Genomic DNA, 18,879 nt, shown 5'->3' with positions numbered 1-18,879 from the left:
TTTCAGAAACCTTCCCCTTGCCATCTACATTTCCATCCCAATGGTGACCCTTGTGTACACCATGACTAACATTGCCTACTTCTCCTCCATGACCCCTGAGGAACTACTGGCCTCCAATGCTGTAGCAGTGGTGAGCAGCTCTTCCTTAAGTGGATGTTTTGTACAGGAGCGCAGCATACCCTTAAATGCTGGAATACCTTATCTCTGAGTTTGTTAGCTTACAGAACCTTATACCTGAGCACAAAATAGACTGTCACCAACAAATAAAATTTCTTCTTGGAAAAAAACAAGAGTTCAGTTTGTGACTGCTTTCATTTGAATGACTTTGATGACTATGATCAGTACTTGGGATATTTGCTATAATCACCTAAAGACACAAAAAGTATTGTATTTGGGGTCACAATCTGATATTGGTATGCAGTTCAAAATACTCAATAGACATTATTCGATTTGCATAACTGGTAGGGATTAAATATTTGAATCACTAACTCAGTCAGTCATTAGAAGATGACCATCTGATCCGTCACGTGTTTTTCCAGACTTTTGGGGAAAAGCTGCTAGGGATGTTTTCCTGGGTAATGCCAATCTCGGTAGCACTGTCCACCTTCGGAGGAATCAATGGATACCTGTTCACCTCATCCAGGTAGAACACACACTATGGACATACCAAGGACATGTCCTCAAAGTCATGTCACAGTTACTCCACACAAATGGTGAACCTGAACATGCACATATTACAGTATGACATTGTCTGTATATTTGTAGATTGTGCTTCTCAGGTGCAAGAGAGGGTCACTTGCCCTATCTCCTGGCTATGATCCACCTAAAAAACTGTACTCCAATCCCAGCCCTGCTGGTCTGCGTGAGTACTGTACACTGTGAGAGTTTTGTCTATACTGTCTAGTTTCACAGATAGACTGATAGCAGAAGTAGTCACTTTCTGTAGCTTAACATGCTCTTGACCTATGATTCTATCTTTGTCCCTTACAGTGTATTGCCACTGTAGTCATCCTGTGCATTGGAGAGACACACAACCTGATCAACTATGTGTCATTTATAAACTATCTGTCTTATGGGGTAACAATTGCTGGTCTTCTCTACCTCCGCAAGACAAAGCCCAACCTGGCCAGACCCATCAAGGTAAAGAAACCTAAGACCCACAGATCCCTGCTGGAACACAGGTATGTTGCTTAGGGATGTAATGAGAATGGTTGTAAAAGCCAGAGAGTTTGGAGGATGACAAGAATAACATGCACCTGGAACAGTCTGACTTACTACCGGCAAAGCGAGCCAAGCTCCTGCTTCAGTCATACAGGGATCGGACAGCCCCTTTGAAAGGGCCTTGAACCTCTCCCAAAGCATTCCCCACAAGCTACCACGAGGGACATGGTCGAACACCTTCTCCAGGTCCTCAAATATGGACTGGTTGGGGAAAGTTCTATGAACCCTTGAGCATATGATGATGAGTGCAGAGCTTATCCAGTGTTCCTCCTGAAAATGAGGTTCGACTGTCAGTATAATCCTTCTCTCCAGTACCCTGGAATGGACTTTCCACCCCTCGTTCCCTGCTACCAAGGAGCTTGACAACCACCTCGGTGACTTCAGCTCGGGTGATGGAAGAGTCCCCCCCAAAGACCTCAGCTGCCTCCGGAGTCCCACGATTCAACAACTTTGACTCAATGCTCCCAACCTCCTGTGGAATCTGGGAGAAGCTCTCCTGGAGGTGGGAGTTGAAGACCTAGGGTATCCTGGTGCCATGTACACATATGGACATGTCTGCGCTCGAATAAGGTTTTTGTTAGGAACAAACTGACTAAGACAGAAGTCCATTAACAGAACACCATTTGGGTTCAGATCGGGGAGTCGGAGCACTATTCAGTTCCTCTTCCAGGGAGTGCTTGGTATTCTGCCATAGTGGGCGACGTCGCAGTCCTCTGTTTACTTTTCTTCTCAGGGGTTTTGAACCGCTCTTAGTCTGGCCCGTCACCTTGGACCTGTTTGCCATAGGAGACCCTACCAAGAGCATAAGGGCCCCGATAAAATAAGTCCTAGGATAATTCGGGCATTCAAACGCTGGCTTCCTCCCACCACCAAAAACATGCAATTTAGGTGAATTTGTCACAAAATTGACTGTAGGTGTGAGTGTGTCCTTTGGTGGTGGCTTGTCTTTCATGTGGGAACGTGATTAGCTAGCGTCTCCTCCGAGGTGTACCCCACCTCTTGTCCGTAACGAGCTGGCATAGGCTCAGCTTAACCAGTGATTTGCAAGGCTGATAAGTGACTGAAGACAACACAATTATGGTTGTCTTAACTTCAAGAAAATGGATGAATGGATGGCAACACTTAAAAAAAAAAAGTGTCATCAGGAGTGACTTTGCAAATTAGTATGGTGTAAATGTAAGGTTTGTTTGTGTCTTGTACAGGTGAATATGCTGGTTCCCATCAGCTACATGATATTTTGGGCTGTATTGCTGGGCTTCAGTTTGTACTCTGAACCAGTAGTCTGTGGACTGGGAATGGTCATCATGCTGACTGGAGTCCCTGTGTACTTTGTGGGTGTTCGGTGGAAAGACAAACCCAAATGGATCTACAATCTACTAGGTGGGTTGACTCGTGCTTCCTCTCATTATCAAATAGTGTTTAATACTTAGATATTTTTATTATTATTAGAAGTAGAATTAGCTTGTCTCTATTGTTAAAATTGGCCCTGCAATCTTTTGTTCTGCAGAAAGAATCACATACATGGGCCAGAAGGTGTGTTATGTGGTGTTTCCTCAGGAAGACTCTTTAGAGACTGAACCCCTCACTGCTTCCAAAGCAATTGACTGAGCAGAGAACTCAAGCAGGAATTCCCTACATCTACACCTGCTCTTTCAAATTTTGTATCTTGTGAAAGGTGAAGAGATGGTGTCGATCATGCTCTTGCACAGGTGCAGCCCTTGAGATGCTGCGATTAAGCGCTTATGTAAAAGAATTGGGCTCATTAACATGTTAAGCCTTAAAACTGCCTTTTGTCTTTAGTATTTGTTGGTTAGGCAGTACTGTGCCGGCATTCTTCTCATCACTTTGCCATCTCTTCATCTCTTTTACATCAATTGTTAGCTCATCTTATATTCACTTTAGGAGCCTCCATCTTTTCACCTCCCATTTCACTTCCAAGCCTCCTGTTTTTTGATTTTCATTGCTAAATCTTTTAGCTAATGTGCCTTATGATGTATAAGTGTGTTATAGTGCATTGGTTTGTGCGGGTATTTTGATTGTGTAATGACTTTTATGAGGTAAATATGCAAGCAGGTTCTGCACTTAGCAATGCTTCCCTATTGTTGCTGCTTCCTTTTACTAATTACGTATGGTTTACTACCTGTGGACAATGAATGAGTCTGCAGCTCTGCCTGACTGCAGTGACTGTCTTTTTTTATTGTATCACTACTCTCTCCTGAAAGACATTGCAGTGGCCTTCATATAATTAGAAAACAACACTTTCCCTGGACTATTTTCAGCACAGGAGAGAAGTGATTGTGGTCAGTGTTTTTCCTCCTTTGGTCTCGAGCCTCTTATTGCTGTGGAAATGTTCTCATCCCTGGAAATGCTGCTGTGAACGGTTTCAAAATGCTTGACCTGCCAAGACGGTTATTAGGTATCATGTTTCTTATCTGACATCACAAAAGAGAACTTACAGTTCATGTGTTTTGCGGTAACTCCGAATCGGATGGCTGAATGGCTGGCAGTGGATGCTTACTTGAGCGTGGACTTTCTTCCACTTCCCCTAAGACACATCGTCACTGTAATCATCCCAACAGGCTGACTTGCCATGGATAATACTGACATAGTTTAATAACTCCAGATATTGATTTATTGTGACCAAATTGGAATACTAAGTCGGCCACAAGTTATTATGGTCAAATTTCTATGATAATCTACTACTTTAAAGCAGTACAACACTATATTGTGGCTCAACAAATATCTGTGTTTACATGTCATTGCATAATTGCCCATAGTATTTTTCTCTAAGCTGTTTATCTTGTACATTTAACAGAACATAGAAAGTTTAGGCCAGTTGTCTCTTAAATGATAACGCCAATGGGTTGGTACGTGGGTTAAACGTTTCTAGACTAGCAGGTTCTGGGAATTTACCCCTGCATCAGATCCTCACAAAGACGTGTACATCTGTCTGCCATATGTAAATACTGTGTAAGGACGGAAACTGTTACAAAAATGTCAGGGACTGTAAAAAATCACATTCCTCCTCCAATGTGTTGTGATGCATTTGCATTCTGTACAACTGATAGCTGTACCTCTGTTTTGTAAACATCTTAAGTTGTACAATAACAACAGACTTGATTATTAAACATAGCATCTTCTAAAAATATCTTTTTTTCTAATGCATTGGATTTTCAGTAGCATCTTGTGAAATGACAATGGATATATATTGTCATCATCTTCATGTCTGCTATTCTATTTGTCATTTTTTATATATTTTTGGTGACCTTGTCGATTTTTTTTTCTTGACGATTCTTGACCAACTATAAAAACAATCTGCACTACCACACTAAGGAAACAGGGAATATAAAATGATGAATCTGAAGTGTAATTTTTTTTGCTGGGGTTGAGGGAATTTACTTTACTTTTCATCTTTCAATGAATCATCATTATCCGGTAAAAAGAAAGCGTGCTAAAATATAAGCACGGTTGCTGGCATTTAGCTGAACATTAACATGCAGCGCTACAGCATCAGAGAACTTCTAGCATGGATATGGACAGAGAACATAGGTAAGCAATGAATGGAAAGCTCAATCTGATAGCGGACCATCAACTGCCCAACATTATGATGATAGCAGCAGCAGCAACAACGCTTTCTGGAAAACAAAAGCGTGAATAACAGTTTGAAGTTTGTTGATTGCAGGCAGAGCGAAACAACTCATGGAAGTTTGTACAAGGTTCTGGTCTTCAAAGCCCATATTTTCATGGTGACATTTTATTACAGCACATAATACAGTATACAAATATATTTCTTAAAATGGGAGAAATGCTTTTATACAGTTTATGACGGCTTTCGCCTTTACTGGAGAAGAAGCTTCAAAATGAATGGTAAGGAGGGATGGCAGGCATCCTGCTTTTAATGTCCCAGTATTTTGGTTTCCAATAGCCTTTGTCCAGTGCATTTACCTTTATTAAAGATACAGTTAGTGTAAAATGGTTATGTAAACTAAAGAAAAAATGCATTTGAAAAATGTTGACATGTTTTTTGGCCAACAGTTTATTACAACCTTAATGTATCATTGAAGCAGAAGACATTACAGAAAACTTTGATCCCTGCTGGTCATTTGACATAACAGTGGAAGCAAATGACAAATACATGACTGCCACCAAAACCTTCATATGCCAGCATTTAATAAGGTAAAAACACTGCACTAAGTTTGTTGTGAAGAAAAAAAATAACCAGCTTCGCTGCTGTAATATTCCCAGAGATCCCTAACGCAGTAGTGAACTAAAATTCCAGTGCAGTCACCAATCACATGTCAACATACAGGTAGAGTTGTGCCTATACTGGCATACAGATCTAATCTCTTTAAACCAGACTGTCTATGTCCTTCACTAGAACAAGGGTAAACCCTTAAGGCATTTTCACACTCATCTATACAAGCACATTGTGCAGATATGGGATTTTGTTTCCAATTAGAAAGTCAAACTAGGCCATGGTTTGAACTCAAATCTGAAACAAAAAAAAGGTACAAGGTAAAATATGCAAAAATAGTCATGAGCAACTCTGCCAAGCTAAAATAAATGAAAGGAGATTCAAACAGATTTTAGATACCCCAAATGGTAAAGAAGACAGCAGACAATGACCCCCATAAGGAAGCATAGAAGGGTGTTATGGCACAACAGCAGAAACTATCATTTATTTAAAACAAAACTTAAAAGCTGAAAGTTGAAAATTAACATTTGGCTTTTGGTATATTTCTCATACATTCCCTAAAAACACTGGTAACCAGACTGTTTGGTCCAGTATCACTATGCTGCAATAAAAGAGGAAGAACGTAACTGATTTCAAAAACTACAGTCGATCTGTAAGGGGTAGCCAGTGAGGTGTAAGTATTAAAAACATTAGGGACATAGGTGACCAGGTTCAGTCAATGTTCATCAAGGCATACAGTACAATAAAACTAGCACAGGTCTCCACTGAAGACTGACAAGTGTTTGTTTTCGCATCCTGACCTGAAAAAATTCCACATCACACAAGTGAAATTTCCGGTGGAATAAAACAGCAGCGTGGGGGTGTGTGTGTGGCGACCGGAGTGCATCATCTAGTGATGAAGAGGACTCACTAGGCTGTCCTGATTCTGAAGGGAACACCATCTACCCAACACTTCCTGAACATTCACACAAATCTTCGCTGCACAGCAATGGATGCAGACAGCCGAGTTCATTCAAGTGAGGAAAGGCTTCCTTGAGAGGAAAGATCTGGTTTGATTTTTGGAAAATGAAGAACTGAGCAGAAATGGAGGCATCTCACTCACACGACTTCAGCTTCCAATCAAGTTAAACTCCTGTTACATCAAGCTAGCAGGAGGCTATGCATTCATCCTGTACTACATATTGGAAAAGGGTCTTTTGTCTTCTTAACAAGCTGATTGGCTGCTGGGGAGGGTATACAGTGGTATGAAAAAATTTGGACACCCTGGATAATTTTCTAGATTTTTCCATTATAAATCGCTGGCTGTTCGGATCAACAATTTCAGTTAAATATATTATATAGCAGACAGAGTAATATTTGAGAAGTGAAATGAAGTTTATAGGATTTAAGAAAGTGTGCAATAATTATTTAAACAAAAGTAGGCCCGTGCATAAATTTGGGAACCCTTGTTGTATATTGATTTGAATACCGTTAGCACTAATTATTTGTACACAAAATGTGTTTAGTGAGCTCATTTACCCTTATACCCTTGACCTACATACAACGGTGAAGCAAATCATGAGAAAGGGTATTTATGGTGGCCAATTATAAGTTGTTATGCTCTTTGCATTTTCTATGAAGGGTGGCAACAGGGGAGCCTCAAAACTACTGTCAAATGACCTGAAAACAAAGATTGTTCAACATTTTGGTTTAGGAGATGGATGCAAAAAGCTATCTCAAAGATTTTGGTTGTCAGTTTCCACTGTAAGGAACGTAGTGAAGAAATGCAAGAACACAGGCACAGTTTTAGTTAAAGCCCTAAGTGGCAAGCCAAGAAAAATGCCAGATAAACTGAGGCGATGGATGGTGAGAATAGTTGAAGTCATCCCACAGATCAGCTCCAATGACCTACAACATCATCTTGCTGCAGATGGTGTCACTGTGCATGGTTCAACTATTCAGCACACTTTGCATAAAGGGATGCTCTATGGAAGAGATGCGGAAGAAACTTTGTCTGCGCACATGCCACAAACAAACCAGCTTCATTTTGGAAGGAAGTGCTCTCTGGACTGATGAAACCAAAATTGAGTTATTTTGACATAAAAAGGGGCCAGTAGGCATGGCAGACAAAACAACATTCCAAAACAAACGCACACTACCCACAATAAAATTTGGCGGTGATTCCATCATGCAGGCTGTGTCCAGTGCAGGTACTGGCAATCTTGTTGAAGTTCTCATGGATCCCAGTCTGTATCATGAGATTCTTGCAAACAATGTTTAAGAATCATAGACGTTTAAGGTACACCGGGGCTGGATACGTCAACAGGACAGCGACCCTAAACGCTGTTCAGATTCTACTAAGGCATTCATGCAGAGGAACAAGTACAATGTTCTGGACCTGAATATTGTCAAAAATCGTTGGTGTGATATAAAGCGGTCTGACAATGCTGGCAACCATCAAACTAACCGGAGAAGTGTTGTGAAGACAAATAATCAAAAATAATCAACCAAAATCCAGACCCTCATTGGAAGCTAAAGAAAGCATTTAGTGCCTGTTATTTCTGCAAAAACAGGCTCTTCTAAATATTGATATAATTTTTGTGATGGGGTGCCCAAATTTATGCACCTGTCAACTTTTGTTTAAATAATTATTGCAGTTTTTGTGAATCCTATAAACTCCATTTCTATTCTCAAACACCACTGTGTTCATCTGCTATATGATATATTTAACTGAAATTGTTGATCCAAACCACCAGTGATTTATAAAGGAAAATCTGGAAAATTATCAGGAATGCCCAAACTTTTTCATACCACTGTATTTAATTTCAATCTTCTGTCCCCCAAAAAATAAATCTGCATTATTCACACAGCATCAACTGTTTGTGGTTATATTGTTATATTTTTAACAATATGGTGGTATTTTGTATTTCTGTTATTGTTAACAGTTGCTACAAATAAGACCAAAATTAATTGTATCAGATGTTGGTGTAGCCTGATAATGCTTATTCCTCTGCTGCATGGGTATCTGTTACTAAAAAATATTCAAAACATGACAACTTTTGTACTGGATGACATGTTACTGTTCAGATAAATTTATAGTAATCCAAAGTAAAAATAGCTTCCAACAAATACACCAATTACCTCTCAAGGTACTGTATTAATAACCTCTTCTTGGAATTTATTTTGTCTTTTTTGACAAAAAACAAAACAAAAAACCACCTATATACAAGCTGGTGAATTTGAAAATGTTGGACTTTTGATGTGTTTTCAGCATAATAAAACAATCATTTTAACTACATTCTTAAATGAAACAGCCAACAATAAGCAATAAATAGCAATAACACCACCTGATCAAATAATGCTGTACTATTTGATCACTGCTCAATTAATTCATGTTGGATCATTTAGTAGGCTGTTATGGTTCACAGTATATAGCGGTGCGTAATGGCTCTAGATAACGACACAAAGGCTCCCTTGGCTGTGTTGCCAATATTTTGTACTGGTACTGGTGTCCAGAACTGATTTTGATTTTATTTTAATATGTGTCTGTTAGCATTTAAAGTGGAAATCAATAATTGACAAAGAACAGAGAGAAAAAGCACTAACTAATGCTGGTTTCATTCATCTCAGGAAAGTCTGCATGTGCATTATGTTGTGCACACACAACATTTTAATGCCTTCACAAAGTTGAATGGACGTGAGTTGATAATGTTTTACTGTACATCCTTAATGTGGTGGGCCAGAGGAGGGGTCTCATTTCTGGGTTGGGCAGGGACAAATCAAAGACACTTTAGCATAGCAGATATTGCTGACAGCAGGCCTTTAGACACGGAGAGTATCTTCTGAAGGTCTTTAGCAGGGCGCTGTCTCCGTCCCTGAATCTCTTTCATCACTGAAAGTCCTGCTCAACCTGCAGAGCCTGCTTTTGTCCTCCCTCCTTTTCATTCCTGCTTCTTATCTCTCTGCTTGGCACTTCCACAGTAGAATGGCTATCATGACCATCTGCTTTCACAGTAGACAAGGGTTCAGAAGGTGAATTCGCCTCCAGTCCCTGTGATTGAGGGACAGTTGTTAATGTCTGAGAGGTGTTGGACAACACTGGGGGTGAGACAGGGGACAAGGGCCCCAAGGGGGAGTAACGTCTTAAGGAAACACCCTTTAGGTTCACGGCAAGCTCCACAACCATTTTCCTAGATGTCCGTGGGTGGCGTGAAGGTAAGGGAGCTTCCAGGGACGTGGGTGGGTGTCTGCTGAGAGCTGATGAGTCACTCTGAACAGGGGTGGGAGGTGACTGTAGAGCCCTGCTGCTTTCCCAGCTGACAGGTGACAGATCCTCCTCTGCTGGACTGTCCTCTGACTGCATGGAGAGTGGTGAAGCAGGGCTCTCAGGCGTGAAGGGCTGCAGGTTCCTGGAGGATGAGCAATACGGGCCCGACATGACCCTTAGATCAAACTCATCCCTGAGCTCCGCTCCAGACACGGCCCTAGCTTGAAGATCTTGTGCAGCCACAGTTCGGTAGCTGTGAAACCCCAGTGTGATCTGTGTGGGGCCAGGAGGTTCCAGCAGGGGGGGGGGCTGACCTCTTGTTCGAGCTCCACTGTGGAACAGACGACTCCACAGATGACCAAGACGGCGGTGAGAGGAAGAGGAGTTGGTGCGTCGGGTTGAATGGCGTCTAATCTGTCTGCGCATTGCCAACCGCAAATTCTGCAACACAGAAGCCTGGGGGGGGGGGCGAGGGGGGTGGACACAACAGCCATCTAGTGATATATCATGTCCATTAAAATCATTGGCATATTTTATGTAGTCTGCCACTGTCTCAAGAGGCAGCTCATTTCTTATTTGTATCAGGAAGACTGTGTGTGAAGTTCTCACCTGGGTGGGGTTGTACACTGGGAAATCCTCCACTGGTGGGATGAGGCCCTGGGCTATTAACTGACCGTACGAAGGCGGAGCCTCTCTCTGAACAAACTCCGCCTCCATGCGCGTCATCTGAGTCTCAAACGCTCTGCGAAGGAGGGAGTTAGAATTAAGGTTTTGAGATGTGCATAGGCCCTACCGTAAACTACAGGTAGGTGGACAAGGGCACACCCATCCCTACCTATATATTTGAATGAGCTCACTTGAAAAGTCTCACGCTGTCACCAACTCCACCCTTTACCTGTCAATCAAGTGCCCAACCAATCACAGCGCATCTGCTGGAGGGAATCATTTGACCAATATGGTGTAAGGCATCTGCTATGTTAGGAGAAGAAATAACTATACATGGAAATCCCAATTAGCATAATTTTAGAGTGTCATAACTGTTCCAACAGTTTTCATGTTTTGGAGTAGAAAGTCCAAACAGCAGGAACGACACAGAAAACGGCAACGAATTCTGAGTGAAACTAGCTGGCTAGCACCAACAGTCTGTCCAGCAATGGTTTCTGTTTGGAATGGGACAATCGATGTAGTATCCAAAATGCTCCTCAGGCATCTGACAAAAACGCTCTTTAAGTAACTACATACAGTTCTGTTCATGTAGTCAGCTGCCAGAACTATCACTTCTCTAAAATTTCTTTTCCACTTGCTCTTTTGACAGGTGCCTTTTCCTTTAACTTTAGCTCTTTCCCCAATCTCACAATTAGTTAGCTGTCTTTCTCCTGCTAACATTCATCTACGGCTTCGCAATGCCCGCCCAGGGCAATCCATGATTTGCCAACACAAACTTGTTACGTCATTACGTTGTTTTTGGACAACTTAGGGTGCACTTGGTTTATAATACCAATACATTTGTTTTCATATGTTTGGTATGAAGTCTGATAGTGAACTTATTATTAAATACAGAATAAAGAAAGCGAGCAAATCATCTGCCCACCTGTACTCTCGGCTTCGCAGTGAGTGGAGTTTGAGGGCACAACCAAGGGCAATGACAAGCAGGAGACTGCAGACCAGACTACCAATCAAGGCAGCTGTAATTACTTTCCTGGGCACCACTGCCAGGCAGTCCTTCTCATCGCTCCCATCTAGACAATCGTCCTGGCCGTCACACCGCCACGTCTCAAAAATGCACAGGTTCGTCCCACAGTGGAAGTTTCCAGGTTGGCAGTCAAAGCAGTTCTTCTCATCGGACCCATCTGGGCACCTCTTCTGGTTGTTGCAGCGTTCAGAGGCTGGGTAGCACACTCCAGTACCGCCCTCGCAGGGGAACTCGCCGTCTGGGCACATTGAACATGCCTCCTCATCACGGCCTGAGGGACAGTGCCAGTAGCCGTCACAGCGTTGTTGCTCAGAGTAGCAGCCCTGATTGCTGCCACAGGGACGCTCCCCAGGAAAACAATAACCTTTGACCTAGGTGGAAAGAAGAGAAATCTGAAATGGACTAGACAACAAGCTAATGATGTAACTCCCTCTTTCATCATTAAAATCAGAGAAGTGAATGTGGACAAACAGAACCCAAGGGAGGTATTTAAAAGCAATGGTGTTTAAAGAATGGAACAATATGCTTAACGAGGGACAGTAGAAGCTGTGTGGCAGATAAATGGAGTCAACAGCAAATCAGGAGACATAGGACCAGCAGGAAGTGATAGTATGCAGGTCTGCAGTACCTGGTATGTAGCGTTGAAGCCATGTCCAGGACTGTGAGGCTGGGCAATGTACAGTACACTCATCTGCCCCCGACTTGACTCAAGTAGTGCTGGACGTCTGTTGTTATGATATGACAGGACCTGGAGCAGGTGCTCTGCCCGTTGTAGCAACCCATCATAGACATGCAACGAGTCTCCAGGCCCCAGACGGAGATCCAGCTGGAGCATAATGGGCTTGGGGTCCTGAGTGTCCAACAGCCAGAAACACCTCAGCTCCGCTGCACTCCTGTTAGGCCGGAAAAAATCTGGAGATGCAAAGGAACCGTAAAAGTTCCCCAGACGTTTGCCACAGGTGGTGTCAGGGCAACCAAACTCATCTGTGCCATCAGCGCAGTCATGGGCGCCGTTGCAGCGCAGGGCGGCAGGCAGACAGCGGGTGGACTGGGCCTCGGTGCACGAGATGGAGCCCAAAGGGCAGAGGCCAGACTGGGCCTCGGTGGGAGGAGGTGAGCAGCTGCGTTCATCTGTTCCATCACCACATTCATCCTGACCGTTACACTTCCAGGAGCGAGGAAGACACTTCCCATTGCCACACAGGAACTCATCTGACTGACAGCTGCTGTGTCCCAGGTGACCTAAATAGAAAAGAAATACAGAATGGAGCACCAGCCACTCAACAGAAAAGCTAACACCTAAACTTTTACGTTTTTAATGCACCTGCACTGAGGCCAAGTGGGATTCGTTTCTTCAGCACAGCCTTGCAGCTACTTCTAAATGTTCATTTAAATACTCCATGTAAGATGATATACTGTATATCCTGATCCAGTGTCAAAAGCCTCTGCTGTAATTTACAGTGTCAGACTGAAAGCTACTACAAGACCTCTAATACACGAGTCATCTAAACCCGCCATGTCTGCCACACCACAGCAAAAAGAGTATACAATAATTTCCCTACGTGGATTATTGAAGTATTATTTTTCTTCTTTTTCTAGAACACATGGAGTATTTCACATGTTCAGTCCTTTCATTTGTTATGGATTAGGCCATGGAGAAGATGAGCAACCTTCAGAGCCACCTTAAAACCATCTATTAAAAATATTAAAATTACTTTTCAAGGTTAAGAACTGAGTAGTTATGTATATAGCAAGATAAAGTTGTATAAAAAAACAACAAACAATATCATACTTTTGATAAATAAATTCAGTTACAACCAAACAGTTGTCAAACAAGCAAAGTGTGACGAAAAGGAAAATAAGAAGCTTCACATTTCCCCTTCTCTTGAAGCCATTTTTTACAGCACATTATCATTTGCAACGCTTGACTTCATTACTAATAACAGAAGTGAGTTGACAGGCCATCCATTATAGTGGATAGACTTTGAAATGAACTTCTGCCTTGAGCGAATTTTTTGTGGAAAGCGCTCCATAAAACTTGACATTGACAATTAGAATCAACATGCTTGAGGGTAGGAAAAGAATTTCAGAAAGTGTTACAGAGGTCACACTTTGTTCAGATCAAGTTGTGCCATGAATGAGTATGTATGTTGTTACATTCAGAGTTTACTCAGTTTTTTTTAATTATCTTTTTTAATATTCTCATAATCATGAAGGTTTGATATGAAATGTTTGATGACCTCTGACCTCCAGCTCACCTCTGATGTAGGAGAGGCGGAAGCCCTGGGCCTGCCCCGAACTGTTGGTTTGTGAGTGGAAATAGAGCCAAACGCGCCCCCTGGTGGAGATAAAGGGTGGCGGAAGCAAGGAGCCGCACAGCCTGGATTCTCCGTTCCAAGTCGGAGTCAGCAGGAGCCAGTCTCCAACACATTTTCCGGACTCCGCCACGTCAAAGTTACGGAAACTAGAGCGGAATATTGATTACTTCAGATGCTTCCTCCACGGCCACCACCTTGGGTGTAGAGTGTGTGTGTGTAAGGAATTCTACCTGATGGTAATGACCTCTCCCTGACCCCCTTGAATATGCCAGCTGCAGTTGAGTCCAGGGGGGTAATTTAAAGGCCAGGAGGGACTGTATATCACACCCCTCCTCTCTGTGTGGACCTCCACTCGCTCACTGCAGCCTGCTGGATTATGAAGAACATTTCTGATGTAAGTTATCAGGTTACTAGAAATTCACTGTACAAACAAAACCACAAGAACCCCCTCAGATCTGTACTAGAATCACTTACTTGACAGATATTCCAGCCTTGATGTATTAAAATATGTTAACATATTTCTGCTGTATCCTACAAAAGTGTCAAAACATTTTCCCCCCATCTTTTGTCTCCTAAGAAAACCTTGACGCGTCAAACAAGCTAAGTGCCTTTCAGTGGAGCTCCGTCAAACTGGCAGCCAAGGCAACAGCATTGCCTGCTGCCATCGTACCATTTCTCCTGGGAGCGGCACACAATGTGAGGCCAAAGAGGAGCACCAGGACTCAGACATCTTTGTCAAGAGAAGGGACTGACATCTGAAGAAAGAGTCTAAGAGCAAATGCAAACACAATACCGCTAAGCTCAATATTTTATCATCTCATTACCGCTTAATGAACGGTCAGAATGAACCCCCCCACCCTACCCCCACCCCCAGAGGCAGAAGGTGTCTTCATTAGTCAGAGCCATGGAGATGGAACTTAAAAATGAACGGCTATACAACAATCATTCAACATCGTCACAAAGCAGTATCTGAGTGGTCATTGTTTTAGGCTTTCTTGATGAATCAGTTTAGTCAGCACAGTGAAACAAGGAAGGTGGGGAGGAGGTAAATTACAGCTCATTGGTGCATAACAACTAGTCCCAGTCATGGTAACTGAACAAAAAATGTTAGGATGTTATGTAACAATACATTAACCTTATCCTCTTTAAATGTACTCAGTCCCAATGTGAAGACAGATTATTTCATGCTGTACTTCATCCACTCTACTGTGCATTTATGCATTTTTGTGTAGCAGTAAGGTTTTCAGTGTGTCTATGTAATTAATATTGTATTTAATTCACATCTTCTCCAGGTACCTCTTCCTTCATACACACAAAATACATATACCTCTAAACTCTAGAGGTGTCCACTTGACTGCTGGTTTGGCTGCCTCTCCTTTATTTCCATGCCAATAAACTGCGGGATATGATAATAGAAAGCGAGGAGGGGGTTGACTGCACAGAGGCAGTGATGTAATGCTGATAGCAGCATCACATTTGAGAGAGCATCCATGTTTCCACACTAACCCTGATCGTTTACCCACCGCAGATCAATACCTCCACAGGTTTCTGCACAATGATAGCCTCGCCTCTACACTGCATCACAACAATGACAACACTTCATCAATCAGATGTGTGTGTCAGAGTGACACAAGAGGAGGTCGCCCCTTCAGCAAGGGTAGGAACATCAGGGCTCATCTGCTGTGATCGTCTAGATGCATTGACACCACCGTGGAAATCAACCACTACGTCTAATAAATCCACCGTCACGTCTAGACACGAGTGGAACGTGTGTCCAGGTCTGCAGGAGTGAACATGCATTGTTGTTCTCACCTGCACGGAGCAGAGCGGAACGGAACCACAGCAGTCCGAGCAGCAGCTCCGTGGGGCCCATCGTCCGCCGGGGGCTCGTCTTATCTGGGACTCGGTTCGCCCCACATCTGTGTCCTCCTGCGTGTTTTCAGCTCAAACACTCGGTACACACCGAAAGAATTTCTCTGAAAAAGCCATTGTGTTTTCAGCAGTGAGCCAAGACTGCAAGGTTAAGGTAGCGACAGGAAGCAGCACAACCTCCGGTCACTGCCTTCAAAATAAAATAGACCTTTAACGTTGTTTTGCTCCATTTTGAACGCATGTTTACAATGAAAGGTGCAGTAAGATCTCACAGTTTTGGATCAGGGGCTGATGCATATCCAAGTCATATTTTACTCAGAGTGGAGCTCTAACACCAGTGCACATTTCCATATTCATGAACATTTTCATATTGTGATATCCCCTGTGCTCTATTGTGTGTGTGTGTGTGTGTGTGTGTGTGTGTGTGTGTGTGTGTGTGTGTGTGTGTGTGTGTGTGTGTGTGTGTGTGTGTGTGTGTGTGTGTGTGTGTTCGGCTGTGTGTCGTTCAGCATGTTCGCAAGACTTGGGAGGGGGAGTGTGAGTGTGAAAGGTGAGTGTTGAGCGGGAGTTTGTCAGTTCGGAATTGTTAATGGTAAAATCTGGACATGTTCATCAAAGCTGACCAAAGAAGTACGGAGTTGTTATCCGTGTCCGCATGCACAACACTGAGGGATTGTTAAAATAAATTAAATTCAGTTTGCTCCCCCGAGAACTGCCACCTTATCGTGATGGGGGAGTTTGAGTGCCCAAATGATCCCAGGAGCTATGCTGTCAGGGGCTCTATGCTCCTGCTAGGGTCTCCCTGGGTAAACAGGTCCTGGGTGACTGGCCAGACTAAGAGCATTTTAAAAAACCCTTAACAAAGACCGTGACATCGACAGGTATGGCGCCAGACCCGATATGGGGCTTGAAACTACAGGGGACGAGTGCAGTGTGGATTGGGTGGCAGTCATCAGCATGGGGATTGACGGCCCAATCCCCAGACAAAGAGTCTAGCTCTAGGGACATGGAATGTTACCTCGCTGCCGGGGACGGAGGCCAGAGCTTGCGAAGGAGGTAGGGAGGTACCGACTAGATATAGTCGGACTCACCTCCACCCACAGCTTTGGCTCTGGAACCCAAACCCTCGAGAGGGGCTGGACTCTTCCTTTCTGGTGTTGCCCAAGGTGAGGGGCAGTGGGCTGGTGTGGGCTTGCTTATAGACCCACAGCTCAGCTCTGCTGTTTGGCCGATGAGCCAAACAACAGTGCAGAATTCTTGGCCTTCTTGGAGTCCCTGGGAGGGGTACTGAATAGTGCCCCGACTGGGGGTAAGTGGTTGAAGATAGATGGTTGGATGGATGGATAACTCAGTTTGTCACTTGCGCAATAGTTTTGGAAAAAGACAAAATTAGTTTCAATTTACAAATTGTACCTTATTCAATGATAATGTTTTCTTTAAATAAAATATAATTTGTCAAAATCTTTGTCAAGGACAATACATCACCTACAAAAGTAGTGATCATAACAGGTCTCTGTATATATACAATAAATTAATCAATCAATGGGCAGTTTACTTAAGCTCTATTAACAATCGGAGGATGCAACAAGTGCATATGACCAGGTCCTAAAAGAGGTTAGTAATTATTTGACGGCTGCAGAGGACCCACTTAACTGCAGAGGGAAATGTTTGGAAAAAAGCATATGAAATAAATCTGAACTCAAAGTATCCAATCAGTAATTACCTAAACGTTTAACCAGAAATAACTCCATCCATCCATCCATCCATCCATCCATCCATCTTCTTCCGCTTATCCGGGGTCAGGTCGTGGGGGCAGGAACTTAAGCAGGGAAGCCCAGACTTCCCTCTCCCTAGCCACTTCGTACAGCTCCTCCGGGAGAATTCCAAAGCGTTTCCCAGGCCAGCTGGGAGACATAGTCTCTCCAGCGTGTCCTGGGCATTGACCACCTTACGGCCACAGCTGTGGTCGGCCGCCTCGACAATGGAGGCGCGGAACATGGTCCACTTAGACTCAATGTCCCCCCACCTCCCCCGGGTGAAGTTCTGCTGGAGATGGGAGTTGAAACTCCTCCTGACAGGGGATTCCGCCAGGCGTTCCCTGCAGACTCTCACAATACGTTTGGGTCTGCCAGGTCAGACCGGCATCTTCCCCACCATCGGAGCCAACAGACCACCAGGTGGTGATTGGTTGACAGCTCCGCCTCTCTCTTCACCCGAGTGTCCAAGACATGCGGCCGCAAGTCTGATGACACGACCACAAAGTCAATCATCGAACTGCGGCCTAGGGTGTATTGGTGCCAACACGGTGTATTGGTGCGAACACTGTGTTCGTTATGGACAGTCCGTGATGAGCACAGAAGTCCAATAACAGAACACCACTCGGGTTCTGATCGGGGGAGCCGTTCCTCCCAATCACGCCCTTCCAGGTCTCACTGTCATTGCCCATGTGAGCAGTGAAGTCCCCCAGCAGAATGATGGAGTCCACAGTGGGAGCGCTCTCCAGCACCCCCTCCAAGGACTCCAAAAAGGGTGGGTACTCTGAACTGCTGTTTGGTGCATAAGCAGTCAGGACACATCCCCCCACCCGAAGGCGGAGGGAGGCTACCCTCTCGTCCACCGGGGTGAACCCCAATGTACAGGCGCCAAGCCAGGGGGGCCATAAGTATACCCACACCTGCTTGGCGTCTCTCACCATGGGCAACTCCAGAGTGGAAGAGAGTCCAACCCGTCTCGAGAGGACTGGTACGAGAGCCCAAGCTGTGTGTGGAGGTGAGCCCGACTATATCTAGTCGGAACTTCTCAACCTCACACACCAGCTCGGGCTCCTTCCCTGCCAGAGAGGTGACATTCCACGTCCCAAGAGCCAGCTTCTGTAGCCGGGGATCGGATCACCACGGTCCCCGCCTTCGGCCACCGCCCAGCTCACAATGGCCCCTCCCACAGGTATTGAGCCCATGGGAAGGGCAGAAATAACTCTGGTTGCTAAAATAGAAAAAAAAAAAAAAAAAAAGTGGCACACCATCAGGTACTGCCAGCACAGAGTAACTGCTGGATCTGGAGATGATGGACAAAAAATTACCCGCACCAACTTCTCTCTAGATATTCTTCATCTATATCGATGTCATTCAAGGTTGCACCAAAAATATAAATAAACTGCAAATCACAGACATCACAAAAAAATGTCTTCATTTAAAAATGTGTAATCTGTCATCAATTCAATCACAACCATTAGTAACACACTTTTAGGCTGACTGATTACCTGAGACATTCGGCTTTGGGAGACATTAGAATGCACTGCATAACATTACTTTGTCACTGCATCCATTAACCCATC

At 43.9% G+C, this 18,879-nt stretch overlaps 2 protein-coding genes across 3 annotated transcripts in view; one reads left to right on the top strand and one right to left on the bottom strand.

Annotated features, from left to right (window-relative positions):
* The window catches only part of slc7a10a (solute carrier family 7 member 10a), a 44,918-nt gene extending 40,366 nt beyond the window's left edge, over nucleotides 1-4,552 (top strand). Inside the window, exons 6-11 of one of the 2 annotated variants that reach the window (XM_068311711.1) lie at nucleotides 7-130; nucleotides 540-643; nucleotides 766-862; nucleotides 991-1,140; nucleotides 2,424-2,601; nucleotides 2,729-4,552. In XM_068311711.1, coding sequence (XP_068167812.1) covers nucleotides 7-130; nucleotides 540-643; nucleotides 766-862; nucleotides 991-1,140; nucleotides 2,424-2,601; nucleotides 2,729-2,829 — 754 coding nt within the window. In that variant the 3' untranslated portion in view covers nucleotides 2,830-4,552. Of the gene's footprint in view, nucleotides 1-6; nucleotides 131-539; nucleotides 644-765; nucleotides 863-990; nucleotides 1,182-2,423; nucleotides 2,602-2,728 lie in introns of those variants that run through there. The other variant, XM_068311720.1, reaches the window with a different exon arrangement.
* Nucleotides 4,553-8,413: 3,861 nt separating this feature from the next.
* lrp3 (low density lipoprotein receptor-related protein 3) lies at nucleotides 8,414-15,546 on the bottom strand. Its single transcript, XM_068318329.1, has 7 exons — nucleotides 15,486-15,546; nucleotides 13,904-14,042; nucleotides 13,614-13,819; nucleotides 11,984-12,597; nucleotides 11,254-11,726; nucleotides 10,272-10,404; nucleotides 8,414-10,118 (listed from the first exon to the last, which is right to left on the bottom strand). Exons 1-7 carry the CDS (start codon nucleotides 15,544-15,546, stop codon nucleotides 9,285-9,287), a joined length of 2,460 nt encoding a protein of 819 aa, XP_068174430.1. The 3' UTR covers nucleotides 8,414-9,284.
* Between the last annotated feature and the right edge of the window lie 3,333 nt (nucleotides 15,547-18,879).

This window comes from Antennarius striatus, chromosome 1 (genome assembly GCF_040054535.1).
Source record: "Antennarius striatus isolate MH-2024 chromosome 1, ASM4005453v1, whole genome shotgun sequence".
NCBI lineage: Eukaryota > Metazoa > Chordata > Actinopteri > Lophiiformes > Antennariidae > Antennarius > Antennarius striatus.
This window is presented reverse-complemented; position numbering and strand designations above follow the sequence as displayed.

What these genes read in the sequence shown, in the direction of transcription:
- lrp3 (XM_068318329.1), bottom strand. Translation starts at nt 15,546, where the DNA reads ATGGGCCCCACGGAGCTGCTGCTCGGACTGCTGTGGTTCCGTTCCGCT. An exon ending in TTCCGCTCTGCTCCGTGCAG is followed by an intron (nt 14,043 to 15,485) that starts GTGAGAACAACA and finishes TTCATAATCCAG; the next exon opens with CAGGCTGCAGTGAGCGAGTG. An exon ending in GCTTCAACGCTACATACCAG is followed by an intron (nt 11,727 to 11,983) that starts GTACTGCAGACC and finishes CTTTCCACCTAG; the next exon opens with GTCAAAGGTTATTGTTTTCC.